The 16,989-nt window shown below is 39.6% G+C and overlaps 2 protein-coding genes across 2 annotated transcripts in view; both read right to left on the reverse strand.

Annotated features, from left to right (window-relative positions):
* Positions 1-2,335: 2,335 nt before the first annotated feature.
* Positions 2,336-10,861, reverse strand: LOC137976403 (uncharacterized). Its single transcript, XM_068823745.1, has 2 exons — positions 10,413-10,861; positions 2,336-7,840 (listed from the first exon to the last, which is right to left on the reverse strand). The coding sequence occupies exons 1-2, from the start codon at positions 10,805-10,807 to the stop codon at positions 4,699-4,701; spliced, it is 3,537 nt and encodes a 1,178-aa protein (XP_068679846.1). The 5' UTR covers positions 10,808-10,861; the 3' UTR covers positions 2,336-4,698.
* A 1,601-nt stretch (positions 10,862-12,462) lies between these two features.
* The window catches only part of LOC137976215 (XK-related protein 8-like), a 5,869-nt gene continuing 1,342 nt past the window's right edge, over positions 12,463-16,989 (reverse strand). Inside the window, exon 2 of the mRNA XM_068823512.1 lies at positions 12,463-15,954. Within this exon, the coding sequence (XP_068679613.1) occupies positions 14,835-15,954 (1,120 nt within the window). The 3' untranslated portion in view covers positions 12,463-14,834. The remainder of the gene's footprint in view (positions 15,955-16,989) is intronic.

A 16,989-nucleotide genomic window follows, 5' to 3' on the forward strand; every position in this document is an offset into this window, starting at 1 on the left:
AGGTTGATTTTATTAAACTTTAGAGACCAGCGTTAAAACAAGGTGGGTGAATTCAGTTTTAGCGCTTGAGCACAGAATTGTCTTGCAAAACGTTTAAAGGCAACTATTCCTCTGACCTCACTGAAACCGCGGTTTGTGGTTCTCAGAAAACGCCAGGTGCTTCAGGATATTTGGAATAGACCAATTCGGCTAACTCAATGTTGTACCTGATTCAAATCTTTTGGGAATAAAACGTTTTGTTCACAATATTTCCATATGAATGCTACATTATCGTGCAAAGGCAATACACAAAGAAGATTTGAATTGGGTACAACATTGCGTTAGCCGAATTGGCCATTTCCAAGTTGCTGTTTGTCTCGGTTTCGAAGTGAGTCTTGATGCTCAACTATTCAAAGGGAAATGACTTTGATTTGCATAAGAATACGCAACTCATTTCCATTTGAATGGTTGTGCACCAGGACTCGCTTTGAAACTGAGGCATGTAGCAACTCGGAAATGGGTTATTGGTCTATTGGCTGCATTTTCCATCTAAGAGAACTTCTCAGTTCATATGAGTAAGTTTTCTTTATTTTTGTTAATTTATTATCTTTTATTTTCTCTGTCTTTCAAAACTTGTATTATAGAATAAAAGCCGTAGTCTGAGTGAGAAACTCGCATACCGACGAAGTACTCATCAAGAAAGGAGAAGGTTGCAACCAGGTCTGAAAGTCGGAGGCGTTATACAATACTTTATTAAATTCTCGCATAGGGCTTTTCAGAATTTAATTAAAGCTTTAAAAATTTAAAAAAAAGTTGTAGTAATATTAAATTACGGGCAGAAACATACTTATTAAAGACAACGTTTCGGTGTCCTCATGACACCATCATCAGGTCAAATATAATATTTTACAGATAACTCGAATATTAATGTCCAAGATTAAGTTCAAAGTCCCTAGAGGCTAGGTGAAAAGTTTTGCCTTTATCGAGTCACTTTGGATATTCAGACACGGTTTGTGCTCGCGAATAAGGGTATGAAATGTTCCTTATTCGCGAGCACAAACCGTGTCTGAATATCCAAAGTGACTCGATTAAGGCAAAACTTTTCACCTAGCCTCTAGGGACTTTGAACTTAATCTTGGACATGAATATTCGAGTTATCTGTAAAATATTATATTTGACCTGATGATGGTGTCATGAGGACACCGAAACGTTGTCTTTAATGAGTATATTTTTGTGCCCGTAATTTTTATCATCAAATCCATTACATTATCATGTTTGATAGTAATATTAAAATATCTGTAATAATCATAAATAAAAAACTATTATTAATTCTCCACAAAAATTTTCTTTAACAATCTTAGGTTCGGCTGATGGACATGATCAATATGGAGAGCAAGTCAGAAGGGATGGAGATTAACACGTATGGTGGTGATCGAAGAACGGACGGAGATCACCAGCGATGCGAGATGCATGGCAAAGGTTAAGAATAGAATTGGAAAGGCAAAAGACACTTTCAAAGAACTGGACAGCATACTGCGTTACAAGAAACTACCTTTCAGAGGTAGATTTCACGTTCTCAGATGCTACATTTGGTTTCCGTTGCTTTACGAGTGCGAGGCTTGGACAATATCAGCGGATTTCATAAAGAAGAATCAATACTACTTAAGCAATACAGGACGTTTTCTCTGTTTCCATAGCCTCATCTAAACACGAGGGGGAGTTGGGAGACTTCGAGACAGTTATGCAAACCCGAGACGCAGTCAAATGAAGGAAAATTCTGGTTTTTTTTACTTCTTGATTGAAACAGATTTTCATACCAGCCAATCAAAACGCGCGTCTGACAATACATATCATCACATCATATCATATCATATCATACATCTTTATTTACCCTAGGATTTTTAGAGTTGCTTGGTGTAGCTAATATCTCCGAGCATTTACCCTCCCAACCACGATACATCACAGAAGACAGACCAATACATAACCAATCAAACTTCGTGTGATGTCACTGCCGTGTTTCCATACTCTCATCTAAACACAGCTATTGACCAGTGAGAGTGCGCGTACTATCCTAATTATTTTATAAAAGAAATGTGGTTTCTGCGAAAAATACAGCGATTTGATACATGGCCAGAAAAACAAACCAGGAAGTGCTCCAGAAGCCAACGCAAGAGGGACTGCTCCTGATGGTTTGCGTGCGTTGTTTCGCTCCAGATTTGCAATGTTTTTATAGTTAGGGATCTCCAGCCCCACCCCCCACCTCTTGATGCATCGCTATGCATTCATACTTCCGTGCAAACGTAATACACTCGCAAAGAAGCAAACAAACAAGAAAACAAAACAGTTTTTAATAAAAACGAAGTATCACAGATCCTTTAATTCTTCCTGTTGTGTTTAAATTTGCACTCTCAATGAGATTTTAATAAAAATGCGTTTAAATGGTAAACTTACACAGGGTTTTAAGGGTTTGTTAGCATATTGATAAGTTCTCTGTTCTTAAATAAATAAATAAACTTAAAATAAAGTGGTCAAGGTTAATGTTAAGCAATAAATCTCGATTAAATTTTCAAATAAATAAAACTCCTTTGAACATTGCTAACGAAACTAATAAAGTCTTGTTCGCTCTTCTATGTAAACCAATTCGTTTCTGACGTCTCGAGAGCCGTAAAAGGGCCTACGAGCTAACATTTTAGGAGCGTAGTTTTCTCCCTGTATAAACAGGATTTCAATTTTTTGGTGCAAAGAAAAAGCCTCTCTGCTTTTTCCGTCTCATTATGCTGTACAAGAAATATCAAGCTTCTAAGTTTGTGGTCTTGGAGCTTACAACTCGCAGATCTCTCTCAGGAGTTATAGTCATAAGCTCCAGCCTAAATACTGTTAATTTACTAGCCATTCTTACTATCCCGCATGCGACACAACCTCGTTTTAAAGATGGGAGAGGAAAGAGCGTGGAAGCGAGGTTGCATATAAAGTAGGAATGCAATGAGTGCAGAGATCCCGCGCCAGATTTTACTTGGGAAAGAAAATGATCGAGCCATGTTTCTCTAGAAAGGTTAACTAAGCAATATTTTCAACTAGGTTGACTAGTAAAGTGCACAAGCTAACAGCCAGAATCAAACTACTTACATGTTTGCACAGAAATCTCAAAAAGTAGTAAAAAGTCTGTAACACCAAGCAAACTGTGAATCCTAAAACAATATTCGTAGACGCTTTCCTGCTTGCAATCTTCGTGACATTCACTCTCTAGATTGAAAAGTTTAACGTTTGACTAAGGAGGATGCAGAAGCAAGCAGACGGTAACTACCAATCACATGAACAAAAAAAGAAGAAGCTCGTTTCGATGACTTGGATGCAAAGTGAAACGTACAGGTTAATTTCGGCTTCAAAATTCACTTGGTATAAAGACATTGTCGACTGCTAAATCATTTGCATAGAGCCATTTTCATTTGCATACCGTCACGATGACGTAGTCAAGCAAATGACTGAGCAAATCACAAAAGCGAACACTGGCGCGGGAAAAAGAAAGTCGCTATTGGTTTTCTTGTTCGTTCTGATTGGTTAAAAATAAAGAGCGACATTTTCAAGCAAATCATCGCGTGCAGTGAAGCAAAGCATTCAAAGGCTACTTTCTGACAGAGTAGAAACCATCCTAATAATGCTAACACCATGATGCAGTTCTAAATCCACATCCTCACATCTTGTACCACAAAAAATATCGCAAGGCTTTACGATAGATGAGCTAATTGTTTACCATACTTATAAATAAATAAATAAATAAATAAATAAACATATAAATACGTGTGTTTTCATACGAAAACAAGCGTGCAGCAGTTTCGGTGAAAAATGTTCGAAAAAAAAGCACTTCATTCAGTCAAAATCTGAATTTCGGCTGGGATAGAAAACTTTTCAGTGGCGTCAAAATAAAGCAAAATCGTAAAAGGCCACTAACTGATGAGAACTTTTGGAGCCATGTACAGTTAAACCTTGACGGATGGTTCCTCCAAAAGCTTATATTAAAAGACAAATTGTTTGTTTAGCAAAAAACGTTTTTTAAAGACCTCCCTCAAACAACCACCTTATCATTGCAAAAATGTGGCAAAGCGAAAGCAAAAAAGCTATTAATAGCCGAGAACCTTTTGAGATACTCAATGAAATACACATAAAAAAGCGAAAAAGTCAATCGACAACAGTTTTCATACAAGGCACATTGGTCTCCTGAACTGGAGATCATTTAAACTGAATTGACACGTCTTCATAGCGCAATAAAGGTACCGTTATAAGGGAACACTGCCTCCTATTTGTAAAGATAATCTCGTTGTCTTCACATTGTCAAAAAATTTATGTCATAATTGAGCGAGTGTAAGCCACACGTTCTTATTGGTCAATTCAGAGGTGATAGAAAAATCCTATTCACTTCCGAGTACCGGAAGAGTAACAAAATGGTTTTCCCTTAAAGTGGTAATTTTCGGTGTTTTAGTTATTGTACTTGAGTGCTGTAGAATAAAAAAATTATCCAACTTCATGTCGGTAAAAGTGGTGGATATTTGCATCCACTTCGGTGAATAATTGCAAATTATCGGGTAACGAACAACTAAGTTCGCGAAATCTACCCATATATGTGTATCGATTTTACATTGTAAAAAAGTACTTCAGCACTTATCGGCTATCAAACAACCAACTACTATAGAGCGGTTACCTTGCATTCTAGTCTATTCTGCATCACACAAATATTCCAAAACCGTTTTTGGCAATCATGACCTCTGATTGACATTTGCGTTCCTGATGATCTGCGGGTGATCTCTTTTCACCATCTTCACCGAACAGCCACTCCTTCGTTTCGAAATAGTTTACGGGATTGTGAGTAAAATCATATGTGTGTCTCTTTTTCGGAACAAAGCCAAGATCTTTGTTGCCATGGTATCTTGCTTCATCCATTGCAATCCTACGATGATTGGCATTTCGATAAGTCCTTTTGTAGCTTTGTATAGTTTTTCCAGGTTTCTGTCTGTTGTGAGAATATACAACATCAGGAAGACTCGCAGTTCCAACTACCCCTCTGCGATCGCTGTGAGAATGATGCCGACTCGGTAAGCTGTCAACAGACACATGTGGTCTGCCTCCAAGCTGTTTCCCTTGAAAATTCTCATCACTGGAAAGTCTCACAGAAGAGAATCTCCCAGGCGCCAGCTCTTTTGAAAGGAATCTTTTCAAACGTTTTTTCTTGATAAAGTTCTCTCGCTCGGACCCACTGTTGTTCACCTCTGGTTGAAACTCGCCTGTTGAACTTCCCCCCCAGGACTTCAAATCTTGCCTCATGGGAACGTCAGTTTTCGTTTTTACAACGAGCTCTTTTGTCAACGCGTCCGGAATCGGCGATGAATCACATTTATCTTCAGGGATACAAGTATTTAAAGCCACTTCTGTATTTATTAAAAACGACTCCTCCACGTCTTCCTGTATTTTTGCCATTCGATCGATTGATCGTCGTAGAGATCCGTACTTTCCCGGCCGTAGCGTGGTCACAACAAAGTTATCAAACTCTCTGCGCTTACTTCGTCGATACCTTCGCTCTCTTTTTCGTCTTCCAGAGGATCGAGGGACATTTGATAACTGAGAGAAGTCAAATGTGTGTCTCTTATTAGTGTCTTCCGCTTCTGGCGTGGAGGCGAACTCGTTTTTCTCATCCTCTATCTCATCGTATGAGCGATGCCGCTTTCTAAAGTGATTGCTTTCGCTACTTACGTCTGTGGACTCACTCTCATGTCCGTCCTCTCCACCGGACCCAGACCCCAGTCGCACAAGTCTTTTCTCTTCCCTTTCAAGTTCCATTTGCTCTTCAGATGACACGCTGCTCTCCATATCTCTTCTTCGTTGATTCAAGGTGGATGATGGCGACAACGCAGCATCCATAAGCAGCTCCACGAAAGCATAATCGCCTGCCTTTGATGGCGAGATTTTAGGGTATTCAGTGGTATCTCCCAGATATTCACTTGTCAACGAATCTCCTTTGCCTTCCCCGAAAGAAACTGGAAATTGAGCATTCACTCGGGTTTTCTGTGGCGTGGACTCTGCAGAATTAGCATCTGGTTCATCCGAAGCACCGCTGACGTTGGCTTTTAACGGCGAATCCCGTTCGTCGGAAAATATTCCCTCGTCGGCAGCTCTCGGAGTTAATTCCCTGGAATAAGACTTACGGATACAACCACCAGAACATCCGGGACCTTCATCGGCAAACACGATGCTGTCCAGCGAGCTTTGAGAGCTTTCGGTAGATAACGAGATGCAATCGGAAGACACTAGGCTGTAACGATGTCCGAAGCTTAACGAACCATAATTGATCTTTTCTGCTTTTTCTTCGATATCGTCCAAAGATCCTTCGCCGTAGGCATGCTGGTCTGGGTGAAACCAAGAAATAATTTCGCGTGAAGTAGGACTTTTCGGCGAGGTAATTTTAGGGTCGACGCTGTTTTGAAGAAATGAACTAGTTCGAACACTTGACTTCTCTTTGGCCTGACCATAGTTTTTTGTAGGGTCGGTGCCTTGTGTTAAGATATCTTGAGCATAGTCATCTATATAGCTGTCCTCCGCCATCCCAGCCGAGTTGGCTTGCGGATTTTCTGAGCGCTGTAGTACCTGATCTAAGGTGTCTATATCAGCGTCTTTTAAAGTGACTAAAGAAACATTTGAAAATGGGCTCATTACCTCGGGGCTCGGACCTGTCACTGTGATCTTCGGCACTTGACTTGAAATCAGCGGATGACTGACGTGTGAACAAGGCGCACCAAAAGGACGCCTGGGTGTACTGTGAACAAGCACGGAAGAGTCTGGAGCAGAGATGCAATGACGTGGCCACGAGCGCTGAACATGATCTCCTGGGGTTTGTCGTAAAATCTCTTGTGATGCGCCACGTGCAATAATGTCTAATTCCATGGCTGGCTCGATCTGATGGTGACCGTCAATGCTTCTAATGAAGCCTTGAACTTCAACGGCATCCTGCTTTGATTTCTTAACAGGGCAACAAAAGCAACAAACCCAAGTTTGCGTTGTCTGACCTTCAAGATCAAACGCCATCTTTCGTAGAATGATGCCTTGAACTGGTGAACTAGGATGATAAAATCGATAATAGAACGCCATGCAGAGGGCACCAAACACCATTCCTCCCCACACCACTCCTAACGCTGAGAAAGCCATGGCTCCCCGAAAAGTTTTATGGGGATACCACATGGCAACAAACAATGAATTCTCGACTAAAATGACCGAATAGTAGAGGATAACGCGCTTCCGAGTCACACCCTCTCGCGCGTTGAAAAAACAAAAGATGTACATGAACCCGATCACTGCGCAAAACAGTTTCTCGCGGCAGGGATGCTCTTTGCCGTCTTCATCCGTGCAGAAAAGTGGTCGCTGACAAATCAACCACGTGGTCATAATGAGCCAATGCAAACCCACGGCCAAAAATAGCCAGTTTTGAAAGTATGACGCAAAAAGAACCATAGCAACAACGCGTGAAGTCACCATAGCGATACGCCATAGCAACTGCAAGAACAAGCCCGGAAGTGAAATCCTGTAACCTTGTTTCCGGAAATCACGCAAGGATTTGCTGTAAGCTAAAATGGCCCAAATCATGGATAGCAGCGAGGTACCCGCTGTGGCGACAATGAGCCAGTCAGTCTTCAAATCAAAGGGATATCGCTGAAGCAAAATATATAGTTGAAGTACAAGCTGTGGTGCGGATTGCACGAAAGCTTGAAGGAGTCTTAACATACTAATGTCCCGCCACTCTCCCAGGAACGTAACGAAGTCCAAAATGCTGGCGTTCCTTTTACGTGCTTTCCAACCTTTCTTGAGGACTTTCCAATACCTATGAAATTAAACAAACAGGACCAAATTTCAGGCCAACAGGATTCTGACAAAAAAAATGTGAAGTCAACTGTATGGTTCTAAGGCAAACGTAACCCAAGTAGATTGGCGTCAGAGATGGGGCTTCTCGTTAGCGGGAAAATGGCAAACGGGTTTTGGTCCCCAAAACGTATTTAAAAAAAACGGGTTTATAAAAAGGAAACCTTCATTACAAGACTTCGATTATTTAAAAATGGCCGCAGGTTCCTTATAATTTAATAGTCAATTGGCGAAATATGAAAAAAGGTTTCACGAAAACAAAGACAAGAAATATGTATCAAATTCAACCCAACCGCCATTTTACTGTCTTTACACTCAATGGCATGACAACACCAATTAACTTGTCATTACACGCCATCGTGAATACCGAAATGTATTTGCCAAAAATGACAGCAAAAAGGGAAAAATGACATTTGTCTTTCCAGATTGCAATCTCACTGTCGTAAATTATTATTGGTGTAGATAAAACGACTTATTTACCCTCCGGTCTCGATCAATATCTCAATGACCTCAATGGGATGTCAAATTAGTGAAAGAGGAGTATTTTGCAAAAAACAAAGAGGCGTCTCAACCGAATAATTACAACAGCAGTACTTAGCAGTAATCTTCATTAATTGCGATAGCGCTGGAATATGCAAAACTATCGACTACAGACTTAAAAGATGCTTTGCATTGGTTAAACCCTAAGTGAAGTGTCGTCACAATTCAAAAGAACTTGCTAGGCACCCAAACAGATCACAGATCGATTCTGTAATGCATTGTTGCTTGCCTAGACTGTATGACGAAATACTATTTCGCAGCTGGGGTTTGAGAAAGGAGAACATTGAAAAAAATAAAAAAAAGTCGAGACGAGAAAACTTTGTTGCCTTCATTTACATCAAGTCAAGCCGAGCATTGGTCAAAGAAAATAGAGAATAAAATTTGCATTCAAATGAGTCCAAAAACTTCAAGCCCATGTATCTTTCAACGACATTTTTTTCTCGCAGGTTTAAAAAACTTCGAATTATCGCGCTGCATTTGAAGTTTTCGTTCCCACAAATTGCGGATGTTTGGAACGAAGACACGAAGTAGCCCGTGCAATAGCAACCATAGCAAGTTCTGTATACATTAAGAATAAATCTAAGACCCTGCAGTGAGCTTAATGATATTTTTAAGTAAATAAGGTACTCGGAAAGTTCTCAGTACTGTAAATTCCGATTTACTTCTAATTTACGTCATGGTAAAAACAGTGTTGTCCGATTTTAGTAGCTAGTTTTTCCGCACCTGAAAAATTTAGCACGCTCTAGCGGGTTCCACATCAGTCAACACACCAATTCATATAATGCATGTAATTTCTAGCAGACCGCTTGTGAAGACCACATGTTCCAAAAGGGTCAAAATAAAAAATGGCACACAATCACACGGTTTTCACACCACTAGGCATTGGCCGTTTTTATACTAGAGACGCATAATCCGTCCAGACGAATTATGCGTCTCTCATGTTATCCGTCTAGTGTAAAGACGGGACGAACTATATGAGACGCATAATTCGTCTTGGACGAACTTGGGCAAACATTTTTTCTGCGTCTGTTAAATTCGTCTAGTATAAAGACGGGCACTAGACGCATAATGCGTCTGGACGAACTTTCCAGTTTAGTGCGTCTTCAAAGACGCACTAAAATAGATTCTTCGTCCAGACGCATAATGCGTCTTGTGGCCGTCTTTATACTAGACGAATTTAACAGACGCAGTAAAAATGTTTGCCCAAGTTCGTCCCAGACGAATTATGCGTCTCTAGTATAAAAACGGCCATTCTCCTCTTGTTTTTGTCACGATGCCTGCTTGCGTCCGATGAAGCAAGGTGACAAACGAACAGTGACTGCCGTGGGTTATCCGTTTTTTCAGAAAAATATAGGACGTTTTAAAATTAAAGCGGTTTAAGGCGACAAGAAACAATCTTATTTGTTTTATTCCTTTTGACAATGCCTGAAGAAAAAAAGTTGTTTCAAGGTAGATTAGCTCTTCGCTGAATTTCGAACACGTTTATTTAACTCTACGCAAACGCTATAAAAAATCCAATCTTGATCATCAAACAAGCATAAGCTAGTTATTACGATATCAAAAACGGCAAATTGAACGTCACTGGCCTCAAAATAGTAAAGTGTTTGAAATGAAAATGCAAATTCATATAGATCTACGCTCAGCGATATGTCATAGTAAAGATAATTAAGAAACATTGATAAGCCTAATTCTTGACGGTCAATGTTTGTGGGATGGGCATCCTAAAATCACGTATTATATTTCATTGATTTGAAGCGATCCTATGTGTAAAATATTATAACTAGCTTGGCCTGAAATTACAACAGGACCGCTTGGAAAGATTTATAAGTGACTCCGGAAATCCACTAATCGGAAGATCAAGATAAGATATTTTTATCTAAAGAAAACAAACAAAGTTATTCTCGAACTCGTCTCCTAACCCCCGTGGCCCCGAAGGAATTCAAAGAAGAAGGTTGATTAAACTTTAAAAAGACGCTCATTTTCTAAGATCTTACCTCCAGAGCGGCCCGAGTTGAAAGAAGTGCAGAAGATAGGTAAAGCAAGCCTCCCTTTTGCCATCGTCCCACAGCCACTTCAGAGAGAAAAGTTGCATTGCCAGTGAAGCGGCAGACAAAAAACTGGCTGTAAGACCAAACCACCAGATGTTATTGTTTCTGAAGTACTGCACACACACTAATATATCCGTGAGAACGTCCGCAAGAAATGTAATTAAGGACACTAAAGTCCACCACTCGTCCGTGAAATTTGTGGAGCGTCCTTCCAAGACATTTTTCAAGTTCGATTGCGGAGTTAGAGGCTCGTTAGATTCCTTCACGTCACCTGCAAATAGTTTATTAGGGGTTGCACCATCTCCGTTTGAGCACGTTGCCGTCCCGTTTTTGCTCGCCATTACTTTCTTCCTCTGTACCTTTTACAATGATTTTTTTCTTCCAACGGCAAAAAATTGAAAAATATTTGTGACGATTTGTGACAAGATAAAAAAAAAGTGAACCAGTCAGCGGTTCCCCATTGTAACCATTAAGATTGTGTGTTAACAGGATTAAATGTCCTCACCTCAATCAGTCAGTCGCAAATCGCTAAATGGCCCTTTGATTCCAGAAGTAAAAAACAGTAGCGTCGATCGAAATATGAATTAGCCTGCAGGCTGTGCGTCGAATGGCGCACTTTGTGTACTTTGGGCAACTGGAGAGCTGTTGACCGATTTAGCCAGACATGGAGAGCCTGTGTGCATACATGTTCAGCTCAAGAAACAGCCTTTTTACAAGGTCACCAGAATCTTAGACTCTTTAAAAGGGACACCAGGCTCTCGGAAATCTTGGCCCAATTTTGAACTAGAAATGGCTGTTGCCATTTTACAAGGAAGACTACTTTGTGCAGCATTAATTTTGTCCTCCACCATTTTTGTCTGGTACATGAAAGTCTACCCAAAAATTAATGATTAATAATTAATCATTAAGAACTTTGAGATTCTTTAAAAGGTTTAGTGGGCATTCTATAACACAGTCATTCTACGTTTTCTGGCTCTAGGGAGCTTACAATAATGGAAACCGGAAGTGAACATTTCACATGCCTGGAAAGTAGTCTCTTTCAGATTTTTTAACTACTCGTCTCTACCGGAGAAAAGATACCAAGCAATGTGAAGACGAATTAAAAAGGGAAACATCTCAATTCAAGTTGCAGTTCGTGGCTCAAACATGGAGGGTATCAACTGCAGGTTGCAGAGTAGGGTTGCAGTTCATTGTTTCACCACAGCTGAAAAAAACCAAACCTTTGCTAATGCTAACATTGGGCCTAAACTGTGCTTTAGTTAGAGTTTAAGCCTAAGGTTAGCATTCTTGTAAAGGTTTGGGTTGTTTCAGTTATGGTAAAACAGTGACCTGCAACCTTTAACTCCAGTGCTGGAAATAACAGTCGGTCATCGGACATTGTCCGACCAAATTTTGAAAATGTCCGGCCAATTTCACATTATGATCGGACACGATGACCGAACATCTCACCAGCACATCTTGAGTTATCTTCTTCAAGGTGTTGTCAGTCAATAAATTATGTCCGGTCCAATTTGTCAAATGTCCCATAAAAATGAGGATTTGAAAGGACATATGTCCTGTGAATGAAGAAAAATTATTTCCAGCACTGAACTCCAACCTGCAGTTTAAACCCTCCTTGTTTGAGCCACACCCTCTGGCTCAAACACGTCTCGTGATCATTTTTAGAGCAAAACGACTTGTAGGCGAAACAACCACTATCTACACCAGTCCAAGCTATGCCCCAGAATCAATAGTGATGTTTCTCGTGACACCACTCATTGTTATTAATATACCAACCAGAACCTAATTGACTGCTGAAACAATGACCTCTTTTGTTTTGTGGTTGGCAAATTTGAATATCAAAAGAAATGTGATGTCAATGTTTGTAGACAAGAAGTATTGCTGTAGGGTGCAGGAAAACCCTTGGTTCAAGGCCTCAAAAGTCCATTGTCCAGGGTATACATAGTGTTGTGTCATTTATAGCCATGAGAAAGTTTCCCATTTAAAAATGATCCAATTCTCCAACAATTTCCTTTAATGTGAAAATCCAACAAAACATTTTTATTACTACTCAATATTTTTTCATAAAATAACAATATATATAATTATTTTAAATTTGATGTTTTGTTAATTATTATAAACCATTAACAGATTAAAGCTGGATCCCAATACTTTATGGAACCCTGCACAGTACCAGACATAGGAAATACCAAAACATAAGATGACTAAAAATGTTATTTCTCCAGAATTTTAACACATTCACACCTCAATCGCCTTAGGACACCCCACCCATTGACGAGTAAAATCGTCTGGTGTTAGACAGACTAAAATCTAGTGAGTGTCACTCTCAGGGGTCAATGGGTTAATGGAAACAAAGTTTTTGACTGAGTTTAAGGGAATGCAAAAAAAATGTGACCAGGTAGGCAGTAATACTAAATAATGGTAATAGTAAGGAATTTATATAGCGAATTTTCTATTGACATATTCAAATGCACTTTACAAGCAAGTGGTCTATGTGTGAGATCGGACAACAGCATATATAGGTGCCACTGGCAGCCGCTATCAGTCCATTAGCGATCTCACCCAGCACATGAATGAAAGAAATGAGCTCTGACCACAACACCGGGAGCTCCATGCCCTACTCTTTACGAATAGTGTGTGGCCAAGAAATGTTTCTCATCCCTGCCAGCTTCATTTTTTTAAGGCCACCTCTGTTTTTTTTATCATTAATTTATTATTGAAAAAAGTTGGAATGAACAAAACCAATAGGCATAACTTTTTACTTTGTACCCAGTTCTCCTCAAATTCTGTAATACATGGCTTTTGTCTGCATTTTGATATGAACACAGACCAAAATTTTAAAAGCCTTGGTACGCTAGGTCTGTGTGAATAGGTCAATTACCTTGCAGCATTTATTTTGCAAGTTTGCTTCTGGGGAGTTTGACCAAAGAACTTCAACTTATCCCTAGGGCAGGGTATTAATTTGTACCGTAAGTGGTCAATTGTAAATAATAAAAATGTTGCAAATAACGAGGGGGAAAAAAAACTACCCGCCCGCTCTCTGAGTTTTATAGAAATCTGGACAAGAAACATTTCATTTTTTGCTTGGCCTAATATAATAATCAACTTGGTTGAAAACAAAGCGAAGTCTTAAAAGGCTTACACCTAACCCCTCCCCAGCTTCACTTAACCCTTAACGCCAGACGATTTTACTCGTCATTGGGGAACCCCACAGGAGTGAAAGGGTTAACATGAAAATAAATTTTTCAGTTTTCTCTCAAAAGAACTAAGCTACTAATAAATAAATATTGTATTATTGCATTCATTTCACTCATCTGTCCCTGTCTTCTGACATTAAAATGGAAAAAAACAGTGGCAGATGATGAACTGAACAAAGTTTCTCAGATATAGAAAAGATCAGATAATTCTCTTTGCTCGTGAATCAATATTTCTTGCAAAATTATTTGGATGACAGAAAAAAAAACTGTACAACATAAACAAGTGCATTAAAATTTGAGATTAAAACTTGGCAAACTTACCAAAGATGTTTAAAAAAATATGAATACCTAAGAAGAGTTGCCTGCAAAACTAACAACAAACAACATCACCAGTATGCATAAATTACCGGTATGTGAGTATCCACAACATATAAGCTTAAATATTTTTCTGTGGTCATAAATAAGACAAAATTTTAACAGTAACCAAAAGACAAACATATTATCAGTCTTCCAGAATTATTTACCCACAAACTTACTATCAAAAATAATAGTTATTTGTATAATTATACCACACAAGTGAATAGTGCTCTCCACACGTGTTGACTGTGACTGGCTAACTCAGAGGTGATTAGCCAAGTACTATTCACCTCTGAATAGCATGAGATTTGAAATTTCCAACCACATTTTACAAAAATAAACCATTGTAGCTTTTTGGTTCGCTTTTTATTCAACTTGTGTGGTATATACTAAAACAATGACCTCAGTTTAGGGAAAGTAGTGGATATTTACCTTGCGCTTCATGGGAAATATCCACCACTATTCACCTCCACTTTGGTGAATTGTAAACAAAATTTGTCAGTGACATCCAAAAGAAACACAACATTAATGTCACATACCCCTCTAATTGCATTGAGTTCAAAGGCTACATAACATTGAAGTACTCTGTGGCCAGTATTACAGAGTTTAAGCACCCGACGTTTTTGAGCTGCAGATGGCAACCGGAAGTGAGTTGTTTTCTCTTTTAACTTGTCTTGTCACTACTACCTTTATATTGCTAAGTATCTTTCCTCCACTGGAGATGATTAGGTTAAACATCTGTGAGACACCACTGTCCTGGCATGCGAAATGTTCTTTTCTGGTTACCGTCCGTGGATCAAAAACGTCGTGTGCATTACAGCCACTCTGATCTTCGATACATTGAACGAATGCCATCTCCAGAGATTATCCCATCTCTTGTTTGCCAACAGTTTGCACTTTCTTGTTCATGGAATGCAGTTTCTATTGATCTAATACGTGACAAGAAGTCCACATCCAGGGGAAAGCTTCCTTGCTCTTGGACAATTGTCCCCCTATTCCTTCTTGGGTCATAATAAGGTCTTTGGTGAAGAGCAAAAGAATACTCTTCATCACTTTCCTCAGTGATGGTTTGTTTGGTTTGGATTTCACAGCAACAGCACAAAAAAATGGTCACTTTTCGGTTCTCTTGGATGTCTAATTGAGTTTTCTTGACACACATTCCCTTCACTGGAAGACTAGGGTGATAAAAACGGTAATAAGCAATCATGCATAGGACTCCAATTCCAAATCCACCCCATACAATGCTAAGTGCGGCAATCTCAACATCGCCATATAGGGTTCTGAATGGATACCACAAAACCAAAAACACTGTATTCTCGCATAACATGATCACATAGTAAGGGATAACTCTAATACGAGTCATGCCATCTTTGATATTGAAAAATGAAAAAATGTATACAAAGCCAATGACAAAGTCAAACAGGTATTCACGACATAAATGATTCCTTCCATTTTCATCAACACAAAAAAGAGTGTTCTGGCAAACAAGCCAAGATGTCATCAAAGCCCAGTGTATCGCCACAGCGACAAACAACCAAGTGGTGTAATATGATGCAAATAAAACTAAAGCCACAACACGAGATGCAACCATAGACAGTCGCCAAATAATCTGAAGAAAAAAGCCAATCCATGACATGTTTGTGCCTTCCCTCAGGAAATCCCTCAGGGCCTTGGTGTACGCAACAATGGCCCATGCCAGTGACACTAATGAGCTTCCTGCTGCCAGGGCAGTAAACAAGTCACTCTCAATTTCAAACCGCTGGTTGTATGCCATTATAAAGAGCTGAAGCACCAGCTGAGGAGCTGATTCTAGGAAACATTCAAACAGTCTCAGCATGCTGATGTCCCTCCATTCGGCAAGGTATGCTTCATAATCAGTGTTGGTGGCATCATTCTGACGAGTGCGCCACCCAGCTCGAATTACACGGAAGTACCTAATAAAAATACCAAAATTAATCTTAACCATCACAATTTTCTCAAATTTGATTGGTTCATTAACTGCTTTATTTTTCACTAATCATTGTGTACAGTTGTAATCGGACAGTGAAATTGGACAGTTGGCTGTAATGGGACACCTGCCAATCATATTAAGTGCACTCAGCTTAACCCATCAATCACAGAACTTATAACAATACCCTTTGCGACAACCACCTACCCTATACAAACTGGGGATTTTCCAAAATGAAAAAATTTGTAACATTAAACAGTGAAAAAGGAATGCATTTGTTTTCTCAGAAATTGTACTGGTCATGACTAATTGATAACAGGACTTTTGTGATGTCCAATTCTGTCTGTAATTATACTCGAAATTAAACAAATCAGACTCCCGCATAATCACTCGCTCACTCACTTGATTACAGGCTGAATTGGACTCCACTCAGTTCTATTAACATAATATATCACTGAATGAAATGATATATGAAATGAATCATATATACTGAATTTGGGATATCACATTAACAAAAATTGGGGTAATTACAAATTCGCTTCACACTTAATTCTCCACAGGTTGTTTCTGGAACGACAGGGACACAACTGAATAAAGGTAAGGTCCCAAGGATGGCTGTGACAATTTCTTAAGAATGATAATGTTGTTGCTGGAAAGACATGGACAGAAATGAACAAAGGCAAAGTCCAAAGGGGTACAATTCATATCCTTCTTAGAAAACAAGCCTCCACAACAAGTGTCAGCAATGGTTACCACATATTCATTTCCTGTCACAATCCATGGGACACGGAAGAGTTTGTAAAAAGGAAAGCCCTAAATTGTCTAGGGACCGTGGACAGGGAGGGGCTAGGGAGGGTACTGCCTCCCCCCCACTTTTCTCCTACCATGTTGTTTTCCCCTAAACCTCTCCCCTCTCCCCCTCCCTTCACACTTCCATGATCCTTGCCCAAACCTAGCCCCCCTCCTACCCCCCCTCCACATTCAAAAGTACTCCTCCAGCTAGCAAGGAGGACATCTCACT

Source organism: Montipora foliosa, chromosome 11 (assembly GCF_036669935.1).
Source record: "Montipora foliosa isolate CH-2021 chromosome 11, ASM3666993v2, whole genome shotgun sequence".
In the NCBI taxonomy this organism is placed as follows: domain Eukaryota; kingdom Metazoa; phylum Cnidaria; class Anthozoa; order Scleractinia; family Acroporidae; genus Montipora; species Montipora foliosa.

Coding starts and splice junctions, on each gene's coding strand:
- LOC137976403 (XM_068823745.1), bottom strand. CDS start 10,807: ATGGCGAGCAAAAACGGGACGGCAACGTGCTCAAACGGAGATGGTGCA. Junction 7,841..10,412: donor CAACTCGGGCCGCTCTGGAG/GTAAGATCTTAG, acceptor TTAATTTCATAG/GTATTGGAAAGTCCTCAAGA.